We start from the raw sequence: 18,785 nt of genomic DNA on the forward strand, positions 1-18,785 counted from the left end.
GGCATATGAATGGATGACTGATGACTTTTAAGGTTGAATTAATTTTTTTCTTCAGTTATTTATTTTGTTCTTCTTTTCTCCACAGATCCTGTCCACGGACCACAGAATGTGGAAGTTGTTGACATCCGTTCCCGGCAGCTGACGTTGCAGTGGGAGCCCTTTGGTTACGCTGTGACCCGCTGCCACAGCTACAATCTGACAGTCCAGTACCAGTATGTTTTTAACCAGCAAAAATTCGAGGCGGAGGAACTCATCCAGACTTCTTCCCACTATACTTTGCGAGGTCTTCGGCCCTTCATGACCATCAGGCTGAGGCTGGCCCTCTCTAACCCAGAGGGCAAAATGGAGAGTGAGGAGTTGGTTGTGCAGACTGAGGAGGACGGTAAGTTATGTCGGCTTTGCTTGCTTGGTTTTTGTGGGGACACAGTAATACTTTCAAGTCATAAAGAACAGCATAATCCCCTGTCCCACAAGACTTATAAACAGCTTCTCTGGACAGGATGTCTGTTACACAAGTAAAATTTGTAGGTGTAAATAATTTCCATTTCACAGCAGTGTTCTTGAAAGGGCAGGGCTCCCTGAAGTGCCTGGAAATGACAAGCGCCAGTCTGAGCTGTTACTGAACAGCAGTAGGTTTGCTTTCTATAGAAGTTGTGTCCTGAACTACCCAGGACCCCCAGAGCATGTTCCTTTATCGTATGGGCAAATGTGATTCTGGCGTTAGTTGCTTTTTTTCCTTGTGCCTTTACATCACTGTCCCCCAAAGAGTTATGGTGTCTTCCTTTCCGGAGTGTCTCTTTTCTTAATGCTCGATCTACTGGATGTAACATATGCCTCAGATGCTAAGTTCATTTGGTGCTAACTCTTCCGTTCCAGATACAAAAGAACAGTTTTCCAGAAGTACTGATGGAAAGCTTTAAAGTGTTATTATCCCATCTGAGCTATTTCAGACCAAGGACTCTCCTAGACTGCAAGCCTCCATTTTGTCTAATGTGTTAAAAAGGAATGTTCTTCCTCTGCCAGAGCCATAAGGAGTTGCTGTCCTAAGTTTCTGTCAGCTGAAAGTGGCTCTAGCAGCCCAGTATATCATACAAGGGACATAAAAGGATGGCAGATCTTTCAGAAAAATGAACAGGGTTTTTATCAGACAGGCTTGGAAGTGTATTTAGTTATCTTTCACAGCATTAAAATTTTGCTTTAGTAGGTGGATTTTTAGCTGGCCTTGTAGCCATAATGAAACATAAATCTTACATTGTACTTAACTGAGGAAATCAATCTATCATATTGATAAGGATGTGCAGCCCAGTAGATCTTTATGCCAAGGTGCAATCTGGCTGCTGAGGTAGATGGAGCTTTGCTGCTGTGGGGGCAAAGGAGAACGCATGCAATTCCTTGCTGTGTCTAACTATCCTTTGGCATTACAAACAGAGGATTCTGTCCTCAAACCCTCACCATCCTCTGTATCTGATGGGAGGCTGGTAGATGGACAAGGTGTAGGTTGTAAATAAAATGTAAGTACCTAGCACTGCAGTCTTACAAATTAGGGGAGAGCACCCGAGGCCTTTAAAATGGGGCTTTGTACATATCCTGCCTTGCCAATCTGTGTAATGCCTCGAGGTGTTACGTGCATCTCTGCTGTTCCCAGCTGGAGGGCATGAGCTGGGGTGGGAGTTGGGAAGGCATTTGCTGAAGAAAGTGAAAGAAGAGCTGGAGTTGCTCACTGAAACTAACTTCTGAAGGAGGCTACGCTGCCTACATTGTTAGTGATCTTTACAGCATGTTGAAAGGGCAAATCCTGCTTCCTTGTGTTTGTGCCTTTCTTCCAGCGCTGGAGGAGCATTTTGTTGATGCAGCGGAGTGTAGGCTTGTTAAAGGCCTGATGGTGTTGAACATTTTCTGGATAAAGCACGGTTCTCTTGGAAATGTCTGTGTATTACTCCACAAGGATGTTGAGGTCCAGAACAGGGAAAGGCTTAAAGAGAGAGGAGGCTGCCCATTACTTCGCTGCTTGATATTCTGGTGGTATTGTGGACATTTCTGTAATTTTCGAGTGATGATGGAATGGCCTGAGGAGTCTAGCTCAGGACAGAAAAGAGAAGATGGCATTTAAATGATCAGAGGGTTGTATTCAAGCTCGGAGTAAAAGACCAGTATGTAACGTCATCATTCCTTTGCACCACTGGGACAGTCCTAGGTTATGTTCCCAGTTCAATGGCTCACAAGACTTCTGGAAAGGCAGTGCAGCTGGGATGTAGCACTGCCAAATGGATCAGTGAGCACTACTGGTATTCTCCTTTGGCCAGTTTGCTAAGTTGTCTCAGTGCCTTCCTGTGTTGTGCTGCATGGACGTGCTCTGAGGTTTTCCAGTGGTGCGGCAACACATGTAAGCAGGACTGTGATCTTCATGCATTGGGGCTTGTCTCAGAGAAGTGCCAATGTTACTGCCTAAATCGTCTTCTGTACGTGAATCCTTATCTGCAGAATGTTAATTACTATTATTTTTACTAGTGCAAATAGCTATATTTGAGACAAAGTTAAATTGTTGAAGTTCTCTTTATTTAAAAGGTACCTTTTTGCATTTTTATATTTAAATAGAAAAATATACACATACTGGAATATTGTTGATTTGAGGTAATAAAGTGCATAATTTGGGGGTGAAATTAGACATTCATTGTGTGATGTCATGGAGTCAGGAAACAAATCTATGTATTTATGCAAGAAAGACACTTTCAGGTGATTGACCGGATAAACTAATAAATTCGCCTTCTGTAGTCTTCAGTTCCCTTTTAAGTACTCACTGATTTTCTGCTATGCTGTGCTGGAATAAGGGCATACTGGAGCTAGCTTCATGTTTTCATGGATTCTGATTTTGTTCATCACTTAGCGGTTTTCTTACTTGATTCAGTGGAGCTGGTGGTAGCTTATAACACAGTGTTGTGATTTTTTTTTGTTTTTAATCTTTCTGTAGTTCCTGGACCTGTTCCCTTGGAATCCATCCAGGGAGGACCTTTTGAAGAGAAGATCTATGTTCAGTGGAAGCCTCCAAATGAGACAAATGGCATCATTACACTCTATGAGGTGAGGAGAACAGATTGTTGTCAAGGAATACATGCCATAGGGCCCTTTTCATATGTGTGTAAGCCAATCGTGAGCTCTGAGAGATTTCAGAAGGTGCTAAAAGAAGCCTGATTAAAATAGATAAGAATCTTCAAGATAATCTGCTGCTGTCACTGAAAAAAATTTCCAGTTCAAGGCAGGTGGGGAGGGGGGAGGAATTCCTCATCAGTATTTGTGGCAAAATGAGCCAAGAGATAATCCTTGACTAATGTAAGGAGTCACGTTTTGTTGGTCAATGTTGGAAACACTTGGGAAAACTTGTGCAGGTTGCATATCACCTGTCTAGAACTAGAGCGAACCATTCCAATTTTACGGTTTTTGAAGGTGTAGCAGGCTACCCTGTGTATAAGTGTAAGGAATCATGTAATAAAGTGTTTGGTTTTTTTCCCCCCTCAGTATTTTTTAAAGGAATTAATCTGAATAGAGTCAGTTGCAAATGCGTTATTTTTCTGGCAACAGAGGTGACCTATAATGGAACACATTTAAAGTAATCCCAGGCAAATGATGCAAAAATAACTCCTTTTAATTTTTAAAGAGGCAGTTTCCTGCTAAAATATTGCCTTGGGCTCTGCTCATTGAAAGAACTTCAGCAATCCAATAGCTTTTCTGGCTCAGCAGTTGCGTAGAGATACTTTAATGCCTCCAGGGGTAGTGATGCATCATGACTGTGCCTTTGCCCCTCAAGTCATATCATTGCTCGAGTCTCAGTGGAGGCACAAACAAATTTTTTCTTTTCTGATAATGACTCTACGTATATTTGACAGCTGAAGCCAAAGAGAAGTCAAGGTGAGTTCCACTTTTCCTCCTTTTCCTCCTCCCCAAAAGGATGAAAGTCCAAGTGTTTAAAAGTACCAGGGGAAGTGGAGTGCCTGAAGTTTGCCAGGAAATGAAGCAATTCATACAGAGCATTTCCATTCTCTGTGGCACACTGAGACAAGTGTGCTGATGTGAATGGAATTCATCAGCTGGAGACCAAAATACAGATTAGCAGTTACCTGTCATTTGGAGAGATGGCCAGAGCATTTTCAGAGTAGTTGTCAAGCTGTTGAAGGCCATGTCACAAACAAATACGAGCACCTGTTCCAAGTAGCAGGAGATTCTGGTTTTAAAATTGCCCGGTAAATAAAGCATAGGTCTTCGAACAGAAAAGTCTCATTTTGCTACCTGCAATTGAAGTTTAATCTTCCTGGAAATACCGAGAAGGCTCCGGTACTGCCTGGTAGTTGCATCTTTTGTATTGTTTACTTAATGCCTAGCCCACTGTGGTTACTTTAACCTGCAATTTAGTCTCTACTGGTATTGTTTTAAGACTTCACGCCACGTGCCTAGGACCAATGTAATCCCTCACTGGTAATAACCTCTAAAGTGTTATTTTAGACAGTATCATCATGGCCTTTTGCTGCTTTAACAGAGTTCAGCTGACCTATTGGTTAAAGAGAAAGAAAAATCTAGTGGTTAGTCTGTGATAGGTTTTCAGTTCTAACAGATATCTGTGGTCTGTAGTACTGATCCAGGTAGAAATAGAAGGCTTTAACTACAACAGGAAAAAAGGAAAAAAAAAAAAAAGGTCAAACTATGAACCTGTGCAGCGCTACTTTAATGAGGTCTCTGTAGGGAGCACAGTTCCTGAAAACCAGTACTGGCAACGCTACCCTATCAGCAACAGGAGCAGGGAAACTTGGAGCTGTGCTAGCAGATCTGCAGCTATCTAGAAGCTCTGCAATTGTTGCTGTCATTAGGGAGAAACAAGACGAACAACCTACTAAAATTTATGAAAGAAAAATTCCCTCCAAGGTGCAGATTAAGAATTACCACTTTATGAGTTTGAGCTAGCGATGTCAAGTTCCACATTACACTTGGGAACAACTGGCTCAATTCACACAAAGGTATCCTGCAGGTGATGATCTTTCAAATGCCCTTGAGCACAAACCCTCCTAATAAAAATACAAATAGAATCCTCTTCTCCCCCTAAGTAACTAATAGTTCCTTCCGTACAATGCTCTAACTGTATTTCGTTGTATTTTCTGCACTGTATTTTCTTGCTAGTTCTGTTTTCTCTTCTTAAAAAAAAAAAAAAAGGTCTCTAAGCTTCCAAATGCTTCCAAATAAACAAACTGTCTATTCTACTTCCATCCCACTTTGCTTTTCCTTGGGACAGATTTTCTCCTCAGATCCCTAATCATTCTTGCAGTTCCCTGCCAGACAGACTTCCATGTCACACACGTTGCCAGTGCAGTTTGCACGCACACTGCTCACATGCCAACTGGGCTGAGATCCAGCAGCACAGTCTTCAGCAAGTCATTTGGCAGGCAGAATCACTAAGTTCGTAATGACTGAATAGTTTCTGAAGAGCCTAAGCAAAATGCAAGGACTTTAATGAACCTTTTTTTTTTACTTATACAAGAGTACTCAGATTGATATCTGTCCTTCACACTGCTATTGCAGTCTTAAATGCGCCTATAGCATTGCATTTAAAATGGGTTAAAAAAGCCCCCTGTATTCAGTGGAAGAATTAGTTGTTTCACTGGGTACAGCCACAGCTGGAATTCTGAACAAAGGAATCTTGTAGATCCCTAAATCAGTGTGTAATTGCAGTCTGTTCCTGGGGAGCAGAAAGCTCTTTCAAGGGAACATGGAAAGTTTAGGGAGCTGCAAGTCAGTTGATCTGCGTGCTGGAAAGACGAGGATCTGAGCCATGCAGAAGGCCCAGCGATCATCCTAGGGATGCTGAGGGAGCACAGCGAGGCAGTTAATGTCAGGAGGGTGTGCTGAGTTAGCAGGTGTCAGTCTGTCTGGCAGGTCAAGCAGCCCGTTAGGGAGATGCTGTTGAAAGCAAGCTGTGCAGTGGGGATAAGCTGAAGAGCTCTAGCTAAAGCCAAGTCCCCAAGTAGCCTCAAGGTGTGTAGGCATGTATGGAGACAAGTAGATCAATCCGTGTTTAGAAACACAGCTAAACAATGCTAATGGGTTTTGCTGGCACACTGGTTCGGGTAGGAAGCTCTGCAGAGGTGTTTTTGCATGTGCTGTTGTGAACGAGGTGTTGTTACAGCTGTCTGGTAGCGAGCTGTGAGTGGCAGAATCTAACGGCTCTGTAATGAGCCCTGTCCCCCATCCAGTCTCCTGGCAGACTGAAAGCACCACAACCTCTTGAATCTTTAACCGATCCTGTAAAAGCTGCTATGCTTTAAAACCCCTAATAAGCAAATGATGCTTATTGTGCTTATGCCCATGTGGGAGTTCAGCTTCAAAGCCTTTGTGTACAAAGACATGCAACAAAGATTTCTTTCTTTATCCTAAGCGTGTGTAACGTCAAACCAGCATCAAACACTAGAAAGACCTATGCTGCCACTGTAATGCAGGAACAAGCAATCCAATTCAAGGTCACGGACCAGCTTTGGCACTTAAATTTTCCTGCTTCTAGATCATGTGAGGCTGTCTCAGGCATTTGCTCCACAATTCAGCTTGAAGTGCTTCATGTACACAAGTGGACCCAAGTATTTTGTGCAAACTTGTGTTAAGTCTGTAAAGTATAAATACACAAAACTTGTTTGTAACTGCATTTTGGTGTTTATTTGGGCAACTGGGAGCTTACTGGTGCACTCAATAAGTGATATTGGCTCTCACCATTGTGAATATGTTCTGTGTGTGTAATCATTTTTTCCAAATTGTCGTTTTTTAGAATATTTCTTCCTTAAAAGGAGAAGAAGGAAAAACAAATAGTAATAAAAACACTTTAGCATTCCTGTCTGAAATATCTGTAATGTTTCCTGGAGGGGGAGGCCTTGTTATAATGCATTACAATCCTAGAAGCATTTAAAGTGTGGCCCCATGATATTCAGTTCCTTGGCTAGAAAAAATGACTCTCAGCCTGTTGAAGTCCTTACAAATGAGCCATGCTTAAAGGCAACATTTAAACAGTAAACTGTCTTTTTAAACATCGCAAGGTGTAGTCTTGTAATCACTTATGTTCTCATCTTTACGGTTATTAAGTCCCATGTGGGTTGCACATGGGGTCTTGGGAAAATAAGGATGCATTTGCAGCTTCTAACTAGCTAGTTTTTTCGGTCACTGTTTTTGAAATGCTTCAAATCTCTATTTAGATGCAAGGAATAATAATATAAAGGGCTTTCATAAACAATTTCAGCTCTTTAATAGGATGCTTGAGACTAGTTCCCCTAATCCCAGTGGATGTGAGTTTAAATTGCACATCAAAGGTTACAGATTTCCTCTGTAACAGAAATCCTCTGATTTTCCATGTGAAATTGCAGTCTGCCCTTCATCATCTCTCCAGCTGCCGATATGCCATTTCTTCTCAATCCCTTCACTCACTTTTTCTCTGCAGGAGAGGTCGTTACATGCAAACCATCTCTTAAAGGGTCATGTATAGGGTCAATATCTGTGGGTTGCACTGTCTGCATTTACAGTAGAGTGGGAACAGATTGTTCCTGGCTTTGACCCCTGGAAGTGCATGCTTGCTATAAGACAAAGTATGATTATGTGTTGTGGTAGCTATCCACTGCACGGTTATGCTTGCATTTCTTTTCATAGCCCTTTTTTAAGCTATTCATTAAACCTGATTTTTTTAGAATAAAATCTTCCCTACTAAAAGGTGTAGCAAATAAACTTTTCCTAGAAAAGATGAAAGGGTTGGGATCTGAACTTGCCTGAGTCATTTGTTTGTTTATTTAAAGGATTATTTTTTTTTTGGTTAAGAGTGAAAAATGGCTCCCACAAGAAGAAAAGCAACAACCACAAAATCTTGCAACCAATTTATATGAAGGTCTACAGTCAAAATAGTAGAAAAATGACAATTCTCAGAAATTGCCTTCAGTGAGAAGTGGCTTTGAATGTTCCCATGAAAATCAATCATGTTACCGCTTCTCAATTGCATTCTGTGGATGCATGATACTCCTGGGACGGAGCTCGCTCACTAAGCTCACTAAGTGTGCACTGAAGGAAGTCCATGCTACACACAGCTGGCTGCTGCATTTAGCTGAACATTAAGAGAACATTAAGGAGACACAGTTAAGTGCTCAAAACCCAGGAAATGATCAATTAAGGATTGCATATTTGGTTGTAGCATTATCACCCTTCTGTAAGGGCATTTGACAACGCAATCTTCCCACAACTGGATATTATTCTCTGTTCATCTGCAGCACTAATGGTTTCCTTTGACACTAGTTGTATATAGTGTCACGTGCTGCAGTATATTGTTTGTCCACAGTCCATGAAAGTCAATTATGTGAAGAATCAGTGTTTTACTGCATTTGTGGTACGTTGAATAGAATCCCTTAATCTACAGTAGCAATGAAACTGTGTGGCCATGCATAATCTGTTTAAGTTTGAAGCTCTGTCCGCTCTACAGTTGGCTGCTTCATCCTCTTGATTACATGTAAGGAAAGCTGTACATGTGCACAGCTAAAGTAGTTCCGTAGTTAACAGGTTTTGTGCAGGAAGAGGGCTGGACTGTCTGAACATGAATTATTTTTTGTGTGGTTGCTGACTTGTGTTTTCTGAACACTTGGTGGCAGGTTGGGCAGAGACTGCCAGAGTTCTGCTCCCCTCTTAGCCAGGATTCAGGCCAGAAGCTGGAAAATGAATGGTGCTGATTGCACTGATCTATTCTCTCTTCTTGGTAACAGGGAAGGCCTGTAAACCTGAGCATTGCTCACTTTCCTAGCGGGTTTCGATGCCATGTCAGCACAGGCTGTGTTGCTCTGTCTCTGGGACAAGGCTGGGGTCAGTGAGAAACTTCTGGTGAGGTCTGAGGGGAGCGTGAGCTCACAAGAAGCACCTGGCTCAGTCCAGTTGTTTGCCAGCAGAATCCCATAGAGAGTCTTTCCCACTTCTCACCATGCCCTCACATTGTTTAATAGACTAATACGGCTTTTACGCTCTCTGTCAGACCTAGAATTCGAGCATGAGCCTGAGAGACCCCTTAGCCATGCTCTGGGCACTGAGTAGCTTCGCTGACGCTGCAGGGAAAGCCTGCTTTACCCATGCACAGGGGTACAGGAGCCAACGTGTGCAGGTGCCGTGCTGGTGAAGCAAGGGATGGCTTTTCTTATGCTATCACGGTTGGAAACAAAATGCTGTGGCAGGACTGAAGTCAGTTGGGGATAATAGGACTTAAGCCTTGCTGTATCTGTGTGATGCTTCCTGCGGCCGTTATGCTCCTGACATCCCAGGAGGACGGCAGCAGGGAGGATGCAGCAGATGCAGGCTGCTCTGCAGCCCCGGAGTCTGCCTGTGTGCTCGGGGGCTAACCCCTGTCGGACACAGCCTGGCCCATCCTCGTCACTGGGGTCTCTCTCCATCCTGTCCTAGTTAACTTAACACAGCCTTAAAATCAAGGACATGTTTAAAGGATTTCCTAGTTAGGGATGTTTTTTGGAATAAGCACCTTAAAGCACTTTTGAACAAATATCTTCAAATTACATAGGATTCTTAATCAGGTGCTGCTCACTCATTGTTACTCGCAAGATACACTTAACTCGGAAGCAGTTAATGATGCACTTTTAAATCATATGGTTTCTAGTATGAATGTGAGAGGCTTTTTTGAGAAACTCAGATGTCAGGGCTTTTTTTTTAAATGTATGACAACCTCGAGGTAAATAGCATACTCGTGTTATAAATAGTATGAATCAACTGTTAAAAAAACTGCTTGATCAAGCTTTCCAGAAATAAAAGCATAATACAGTCCCCTGAGCACAACAATTTCTTTGATTACCTTTTTATTGTTCTTTTGAAGCCGATAGACTTGCAGCAATATAAATCCAATGCAAATGAGAGAAGATGTTTGGCTTAAAAAAAAAAAAAAGAATTTTCAAGAAGGAACTAAATTATTTTATTGTGTATGTTGGACTCATTCTAAGCCAAATGATAAGAACAGAAAAAACATCACTTATTCTTCTTATAATGAAGCTGAAGTTTAAAAAAAATAATAAAAAATATATATATATCCTTTTGTAGGTTTGTGAGCATCTTCTTTTTGCCTTCCAATGCTTTATTTTTCTTTCTAGAAAAAAAATAGTTTTGGTCTATTCTCCTTTCTTCTTTCAGACACGCTGTTTCCCTTTATCGCTCATCTAGGAAACCAGTTGGTTCTTAATCCCATTTCTTCCAGCTGGTCTTTTCAAGTGGCAGTGTACCTGTGCAGTTATGGTAATATAAAGTTCTTTAACAACTCCATATTCGGATCTTTCAATATCTTGCTTACCAAAATATGGTAAATACCTTGAAAGCAAAGTCCAGATACAGGTTTGTACTTGCTTCTGAGGTGGTTATTTCCCTTCCATTTTGAGTACTGCTTGATTTAGAAAATAGGCAATATCGAAAAATTCAGATTTAGCTTTCTTCTGTGAACTGGTGCAGCTGAGGAACTGTGTAAGAGAGGAGAAGCCGGTCAAGGTGATGTTCTCATGGCCTTCAAAGGGAGATGCCAGCATTATGGTTCCTTTGGGAAAATGAATGTTATTGCTGTCCCTGGTGCATGTCTGTTAGACCCAGAGTTTTAACTATGATCCCACTATCCAGTGGACAGGATGGATTTCATTTTGGCTTTAGTTTCCTGTGCCTGACTCTCATTACCAACCTCTTCCCTCCTCCTTCTGTCCTTTCCATTCATCACTATTTTTCCTGCTTCCTATTCTCCCTGCTGTCCAGGTCGTATCACTGACAGCAAGGCTGAGACAGCTTCCAGGAGGATGCTGGCAGCTGCAAGATTTTAGCATGAGGATTGTTTGGGTTCCTTGCTTCTCTTCCTTTCTAGTTCAACTGCTTTTGTCTGAAATTTTGTAAAGCAACCTAGAATGAGGCAGTCGCTTGACTTGGAAAATAAATACAAATGGATAGTTTTAATATTTGCATCACTAAAAAATGCGGTCTTAGAATTTTCAGCTACTTTAGTAGCAAGGAATTATATTTTATCAGTAAATGTGGCGAAAACATTTTATGTGCACATGGTCCTTGCTTCTGTTACGTTGTGGTGTGTAGCAAACACCAGCTCTAAGTGATGTTGCTGTTACTCCTTTGTGTTGGTTTGGGGTTTCGTTCGCTGCCCACAGCTTTCACTATGGCAAGTGTAGCACAGCAAACCAGCTATGAGAGAGATTAAGCAGTGCTTTCAGCATCGAGAACTAACTGAGGAACGAGTATGGGATTGAATAACCGCCTCGATGCTGCAGTCCTATCAAAGCAATTTCTACAGTTGTCATTTTCTGCTATTAAACTGAACAATGAGGCTCTCCAATAAAATCATATGAAATAACAGCTCATTAAAAACTCTCTTTAATATATAGCATGCTAATTAATGTCAGTGGGGTGCAAGCTTGAATGGCAGAATAGACTATAATGTTTAGAAAGTAGGTAAAATAAAAGAAGATATTTTATCATTAATGACCTTTTAGTAAACCTAATGAAATCCTTAATGGCCTGAATACATTACTGAGGTGCTCCCAATTGCTTTGTTACCTACTCCGTTCTTCCTTCCTTTCTCATAGACATTAAATTTAGTTTTATTTATAGAAAACAAAAAGCATTAAAGTCCGAAGGAAATATGAATGGGAAGGAGAAGTCTGGGCAAGAAGGAGAACAGATGAGACTTCCCAGCCCTCCTATCCCTGTACCTGGTGAAGAGGAAGGCTGGGTATAGGACCATGTTACATCCTCTCTTGTATGCGTGTTGTCTGTGTTTGTATTCAGGTTTAATTGGCTGCCTGTTTGTGTGACTCACAGTAAATAGGCTGGGGAGCAAATGGACCTCTTTTGTTCGCAGGGTCTCCCTGGGTTAACCTCCACAGTTATTCCTAGAGCTGTACTATGGTTTTCATCCTGTTGTACTAACCATGCTGTGCTTTTGCTGTACTTGAATTAAGGGGCTTTATTCTCTGGTGCTTTTTGTCTGTCACTTGTTGCCAGCCTTAAATATAACTTCCGGAAATGCCATTTAACTCTCCCTTAACCTTCATTAAAAAAAATAGTACACAGATGGGAGAACAGAAGTCATTTGCTTCCTCCCATCTCCTGGATGAAATTTATTGGGATGGGGAGGGTCATAAGTAACAACAATCATCTGGCTTAAACTGAGTTTTAAAGTGGCAAATGTTCCCAATCATCCAGTCATAAAATATATTCTTCAGTTCTGAAGTCTGGCGCTGGCAGAAGATTGTTCACTAACCTGCTTTTCCCTGTTCATTAGAAGATAACTTTCTTCAAATTATTTCTTTTGTGTAACATTTGGCACAATTAACTTTAGTCTTGTACCCCCAAATGTCTGAAACTTCCTGATAAGATTGAAACCAATGTCCATCCCAGCAGCAATCCGAATTCACCTGCAGTAGTAATTGTTCCTAAGAAGCACGGGCGGTTGGCAAGTCTTAGAAAAAAGAACCCATGGCTTGCTGTGTAATCATGTTTCAATCAGCTTTAGAGAACCATGAAATTGATTGTCCCCCTGACGTACCGTACACTTCGGAGCAGATACTGTGCGAGGCAAGTTAATTCCTTACTTGGCTCCAAGCACGCAAAAGAGAGCTCTCTTCTTTCCCTCCCATTCTTACAAACCAAGGAGGAAGGGAGCACAAATCACCTTGAAATCAGAATTTGAGAGCATAGCAGCATCAGCCAGCCCTGTTTTGTTTTCCTAATCAGCCAGTGAAAAACATGGTGATTTAGGAGAAAGATGTCCAGGCTGTTGGCTGCATACAGGGGAGCCTGGATGAATTACAAGGCCAGTGGTGGGCATGACCAAACAAAGAGGAATTAGAAAAGTCTGATAGAAAGAAGAGCTGAGTGAATGTCTCATTAATGTAGTGTCCTTGTTGGCCTCTTGGATACTGGAGTCAGCTTCTCTGTTCTTCTGATGCTGAAAAAAAAAGGGATGTGGGGTAGATACAGTCTTGAGGCAATGAAGAGCATTCCTTTTCAGATATCTGCAAAGAAGGTCTGGCACTGTCTTCAGAGAATTTAATTCCTGTTTCAAACTCCATCATTTCAGGAATATTTTGGTTTGTCAACAGAGGTGAAACCCAATTCAAAATAAATCCTAAATCTAACCCACCTATGAAAATTCCAGGAGCTCCTTCTTATCCTGAGTCCTGTCCCTAGGAGATCCAACATCGTCACCATTCTTGTATTTTGTGTTGCAACATCCTAAATCAGTCTGAAATGTGTCCTGTACTGGAAGCAGTTCATTAGGTCCTGAGCATTCATGGGCTAATTGTAAAGTTTACAAGAAGGACTCAAGAAAGGTAATGCTATTGTTGTCATCCTTAAAATCCCGTGAGGCCCATATCTTAGGTGGAAAAAAAAAAACTAGAAAAAACACTGAAATAGTAAAAGGTCTTTCTGTCTAGATTTACGCTGCCTTTTAGAATGAACAATCTTTCTCTAAGGCACATATTGGCAACTTTTCAGAGTCAGAAATGTGGTCCTCTGAAATGCCGGGCAAGTCCAGGCCATCTCCGTGAGCTCCTGCACAGAGCTGCTCCCACAGGCAAGTGATGGTTGCTCTGAGCTGTGCTGTCAGTGTTAGCTGCACCGGGGGGTTGTCATCTCCTTTGGATATCCCATTGCTATGTGTGTGCCACCCCCAGCTTTTCTGTAGCTGGAGTTCTGGCAGCAGAGCAATGTCATGTAATGTGTTTTTTTTTTCCTTTTTTTTTCATGATTTTTGTTTTGTTTTGTTTTGCACAGACCACAGAAGGCTTGTGGCTGCAGATTAATAGTTCAGTTATCGGCAAAGAGAAATATAAACACGACTTGTGTACCTAGACCTCCCTCATTTTACAGTCTAGGACACTGTTTCTTTTAGTGCTTGGATTCTTTTCCCACTAAGCTAAAAGCCTTTCTAAGCTATTTAATTTTCCATGTCTTTGTGACAGCATGAAACTTGTATTAAATTTAGAGGAAAAGACAATAATGTGTATACAGCATTATTAACTTGCCATTTTCTTATTTAGGACGCAGACAAATAGGAAATTATCCAAGTTGTACAAGGTTTCCAGACAAAAGTTTACATCCTTACCTAGCTACTGTCCTTATTAAGGATGAACTATGTGGTCCTGTCTCTGCTGCTGCTGAGCAAACGGCACTTCTTGATAGATACAACTCAATCCTTTTCCTGGCTACCGTCATCTTTTATATATATATTTATATATATGTAAAATCTGTCTTGTATAGCTTCACTTTTCAGAAACATTTTCTTTCTAAACTTCTCTACACAGTAGACTGTATTTTCCAGCTAAATAAAACTGTTTTAGGAGGCTACTGCTTTAGAAGGAGTGCCAGCAGGAGACAAGCCTGTTGCTGAACTGACACTGAAGTTCCAACAACCTTGGCATGGGCAGGAGTAATGAGACATAGCCCTGGGCTATAAATTGCATTGACTTGGGAACATGGGGAATTCATTCTGCTTTGCCTGAGGCAAAGGTCTGCTGTGCTGTCAGCTGAGTTTCTTAGGCTCTCAGTACCCTCTGTCATGGTAATCAGGCACCAAGAAAGCTGCTTCTGAAAGAGTTTTGAGGAGGTCCCTTGTTACCTGCTACTAGTTTAACTTGTATAATCTCAGCAGCAGCAACAGAACCACAGCAGCAGCAGAGGGGCATCTACTCCTCGCTGCTTTACTGAGAGCTTTAAATAAAGACTTTGTGGCCCTTTGCAACAGCCTTTCTGGACCATGAGAAATTTCCTACAGCTACAGCGGTGTGCTAATAGTTGTCATGCGAAGAGATGGTATTGATGAGTTGCAGTTCTGTCTGCTGCATGGAGATCTTGGCGTTTTCCTTTGTTACTCTGAGCTTCTCAGCGGCATTAGAAGAAGAAAGATGTGAAAGTGTTTAAGTGTTTGACATTTCTAATGGGGGAAGCATGGTAGCAATGGCATTTGTCTTTTTTTTTTCCCCAAATAAACCTGAGACAAAGAGGAAGCCCTGGTGAAGCTTTTGTGCATGAGAAGAATCGAGTCGTGCAGTTTACCCACTGCTTTTTCATGTCATTACATAATTGTTTTAGCGGCTTTGCTCCTAAAGGGATCCACGCACATCTCAGTGACCAAATTATTTGCTGGGATTTAATGCAGTGCTGTCTAAAACAGAGTATCTGTGAACATAATCCGTAATGATATGCTGGGGGCACACGCTGCTTGTGGAAGCCTTGCCTGTGATCAATCAATTAAGAATAACAGAAGCCCAACAGTGGTTCCTCTGTTTTGGTAGACAATCAGAAACATGCTGAAGCTGAACATGTATCTGTACTTGTCTGCAGTTCTGCATAGGATTTTCGGGGTTGTCTCAAATTAGATAAGCACAGAACAAAATACTCTGCCAATTGTTGCTGTGCACAGCAGGTCCTTTAAGAATGATGACATCTGTTTTTTGGAGATGCCTACTTGGTTGTGCCAATAGTCATGTTTATGCCACAGACCGGCACAGCAGTGTTTTTGTGGTATTATCAAATAGTCTGTGTGGAGGTGTGTGCGTAGGTAGTTCAGAGAAAGCATTTTATGTTTGCTGATCTGCGTTAATGGGGGGTTGTAAGTTGAGTCCTCAGCAAGATTGGCTGACTTGCCATCTGGTGAGGAGATTCTTGGTGTGTTCCCAAGTCTGTTAGGAGACTGTTCTGAATTTACAGGCTGTGTCTGTGTAGGTAAGAAAACCAAACTCTGAACCAATACGCTCTCACCGTTGTATGACACTGGGCATTTGGAGAGCTGCTTGCTGCATGTCTTCACAGCACAATGCTGGCACGTTGTCCCTGAGCACTCAGCGCTTGCATCATGTGCAGTGCAGGTCTCTTACCCGCTTCCCTCAACAAGCAGAGTGAAGTAAAATAATTGCAGAAGCAATTAACAGGTTTGAGTTAATTTTCATGAACCATATTAACTGTTGGAAGAGAAAGGTGGAATGTTAGAAGATACAAACGCGTATTGTTTTTCACTTAGTTACCTTTAGAAAATTTTGGAGATCCTGCCAATATTTTTGGGGGAGTTCATAGTAAAGAAGGACAAGTATTAGTTTGTGATGAACACTTTCCTCAGCATCCGCTTCTCACCTAAGGGGATGCAGCATTTGGGCGCTGTACTGTGTCATGTTCAGCACAGCTTTTAGCACGTCAGCCTCTCGATGTACTGCTTATAAATATTTCTGCTTATAAACTTAACTGATTATAAACACTGCCAGCAGCTAAATGTGCTGCGGTCTGGTACAACCCATTCAGCCTCAGCTGCCCCTCAGAGAGCCACTATTTTAAAGAAGGTAACAGACGAGGTGACAGCTCTTCTCTAAGGTGGCACTTGTGTTTTCTACTACTTGCCATTGCGAGGAAACAAGTCCCTGGATTTAAATGTAGAGGAAGATATGTTACCTTCTTTTCAACAGCGTTTCCTTTTCACACTGAAGTCCCTGGAGTGAAATATGCTTCAGTGGATGGGGCTATTGCTGGGTATCATTGCAGTCTCATGCTATTAGTTGAAGCTTAACAGCAGTGCCACGAGCCTGCTGCATTAAGAAGCCAATGTCGTGCATCCAAGGGAGGGACAGGAGACGACCACCCAACAGCTGACAGGTTCCTGCCCTCGGACAGAAAGTTTGGAAAGTTGGCTGTTGGATAGATACAATTTTGTAGCCCAGCACCCCAAATCTCTTCGTAGATGTGTCTGTGAAACTCTAGATAAATCTCACCCCAACTCGACCTCGGGAGAGATTTTTGAGGCCATCGCCTTCATTCCAAGCAGACACGCTCTAAGAACAGCCTTGGTGGTTGGTGGTTTTTGGGGGGATTGTGTCTGCATCCAAATTCTGACTAATTATGGTGAGAGACTTGTCTAGTAACAGTGGACTTGAAGCTTGATCATTAGTTTAACACGGCTTTTAACCAAAACTGGTTTTTCTTCCCTCGTTTCTTGGTGTGCAGCTATGGTCCTTGGTCAGTACCATCCCTTGGAAATGTTACAACTTTAGCATTGTTCACGTGTTACAGGTGCTGCAAAGGGGCAGCCTGTGCAGAGGGCCTTATCTTGCATCCAGTGTTTCTAGTGACCATGCCCTCAGGTCGTTGATTAGTTTTCAGTGTTATAGTAAAGGTAAAAGTAACTGTGCTTGACACACACCTGACAGGACATGAGACTAAGCAGGTCCTCATTGCTCTGAGAGGGGAAAGTGTGCTCTCTCTGCAGTTGAAATTTGTGAGCAGGTCATGCAGACATCAGAAACTGAAAAATAATAACCTGCTGTCAGAGCGTAGCTTGTGCTCTCATACTTGCATTTCTTCTGTTCCCACTTAGAGTACTTGTTGTACCCTTCTTCTAACATGATAAACATATCTGGCATGAAAATGCGTAGCTAAATCCTAATTATAGGAGCAGTGTTTCTTATTTTAGGAGCTATCCTGAGGTTATGATGACATGCTGAATGAATGCAAAGTGGTACCTTTCTAAAGAGTAATTCTGGCTTGTTTTATTTCTGTTAATGTTGTTGGCGTTTTGGGGTCAGTCTGATTCCGTGGTGTGGCTATGTTTTCAGGTTTGCATCTGGACTTGTGCAATGCCGTTCTAGGCACGCTGTGATTAGACCCACCTCACCATTTTCATTTTAATAGTCTGTCAATGTTTGGACCTGCAGAATGTAAGTTATGAAGAGCAGATCTCTGTGGGTCCACTAGTGGTCTGAATCAGCACGAACAGAGCAGCTGGTTGTCATTGGGGCAGGTAGATGCAGTTGTGAGAAATGACTGGGAACTGGTGCTTCTGGAAGGAGTAGACCTGTCTGGTTCATGGCCATTTTAGCTCCTCATGGAGCTTCATTTTAGCTGGTGAGGAGTAAAAACTGTGGTTGTTAGCCTTACCAAACCAGCGCTCTGCAGCAGTGCCCTGTATTTCCATCGCTCTTTGTCTTGTTCCGATCGCTTTGGCTTTGTGTGACTTAATTAAAAGCAACAGGGTTTGAAAACAGACTCACGGGTGAGGTGTGGCCCGCAGAGCAATTACCATTAGTGAGACATTAGAAGAGCTGAACCCAGCCTGGCCCTTACAGTGAAAAGTGAATTTGTAGGGCTGGCGGCTGGAGAGATTGGGGTTTTCTGCAAGAGGACCAGCTCCTACAAACTGCCCAGTGCCACCAACTCTGCAGCTTCAGGAAGGTTTTCCCGCTTGTGGCAGATGAGAATTTGGTTCAGTATTTTTTTAATTAATTTTTTATTAATGTATTTTTTATTAAATTCAAGCAATTAAGTATGAAAGCCTGTAATACATTTCTAATTTTTAGAAATTGCTTAAAAATAGGATCATAACTATATCAGCAGGAGGTAATTTTTTGAACTTATTGCACCATGAAAACTAATAGCAACTTGATGCAATAATCAAAGTACTTGGCTCTGTTTTAAGTTGTGCTAGTTTTCTCCAGAAATGGCCCATAAAAATTTATATAATTTTTAGAGCTTTAATTATCTAAGTATGTAAACTGAAATAAATTTGAGTTTTGGAGACCTTCAGAGGGGGAGAGGAGACAATATTATTAAGTGTTCATTCTAATTCTTATTTATTTGAAGAGTAATTATTTCCTTTGATGCTAAATCACTTTTTCTTCTCACTTGATCCATAAATTTTCTATCTGCTAACAGAACCTTGGGATTTTATTCCCAACACTTTGGCTCTGTCATTCAGCTGTATTAAA

General features: G+C 41.8%; 1 protein-coding gene across 29 annotated transcripts in view; it reads left to right on the forward strand.

The window, feature by feature from the left end:
* PTPRT (protein tyrosine phosphatase receptor type T) overlaps positions 1-18,785 on the forward strand; it is a 572,020-nt gene that overhangs the window by 414,225 nt on the left and 139,010 nt on the right. For all 29 annotated transcript variants that reach the window (XM_083801726.1, XM_083801725.1, XM_083801723.1 and 26 more), the window contains 2 exons: positions 86-382; positions 2,969-3,078. In XM_083801726.1, the coding sequence (XP_083657852.1) occupies positions 86-382; positions 2,969-3,078 (407 nt within the window). The remainder of the gene's footprint in view (positions 1-85; positions 383-2,968; positions 3,079-18,785) is intronic.

This window comes from Anser anser (genome assembly GCF_964211835.1).
Source record: "Anser anser genome assembly, chromosome: 16".
Taxonomy (NCBI): Eukaryota; Metazoa; Chordata; class Aves; order Anseriformes; family Anatidae; genus Anser; species Anser anser.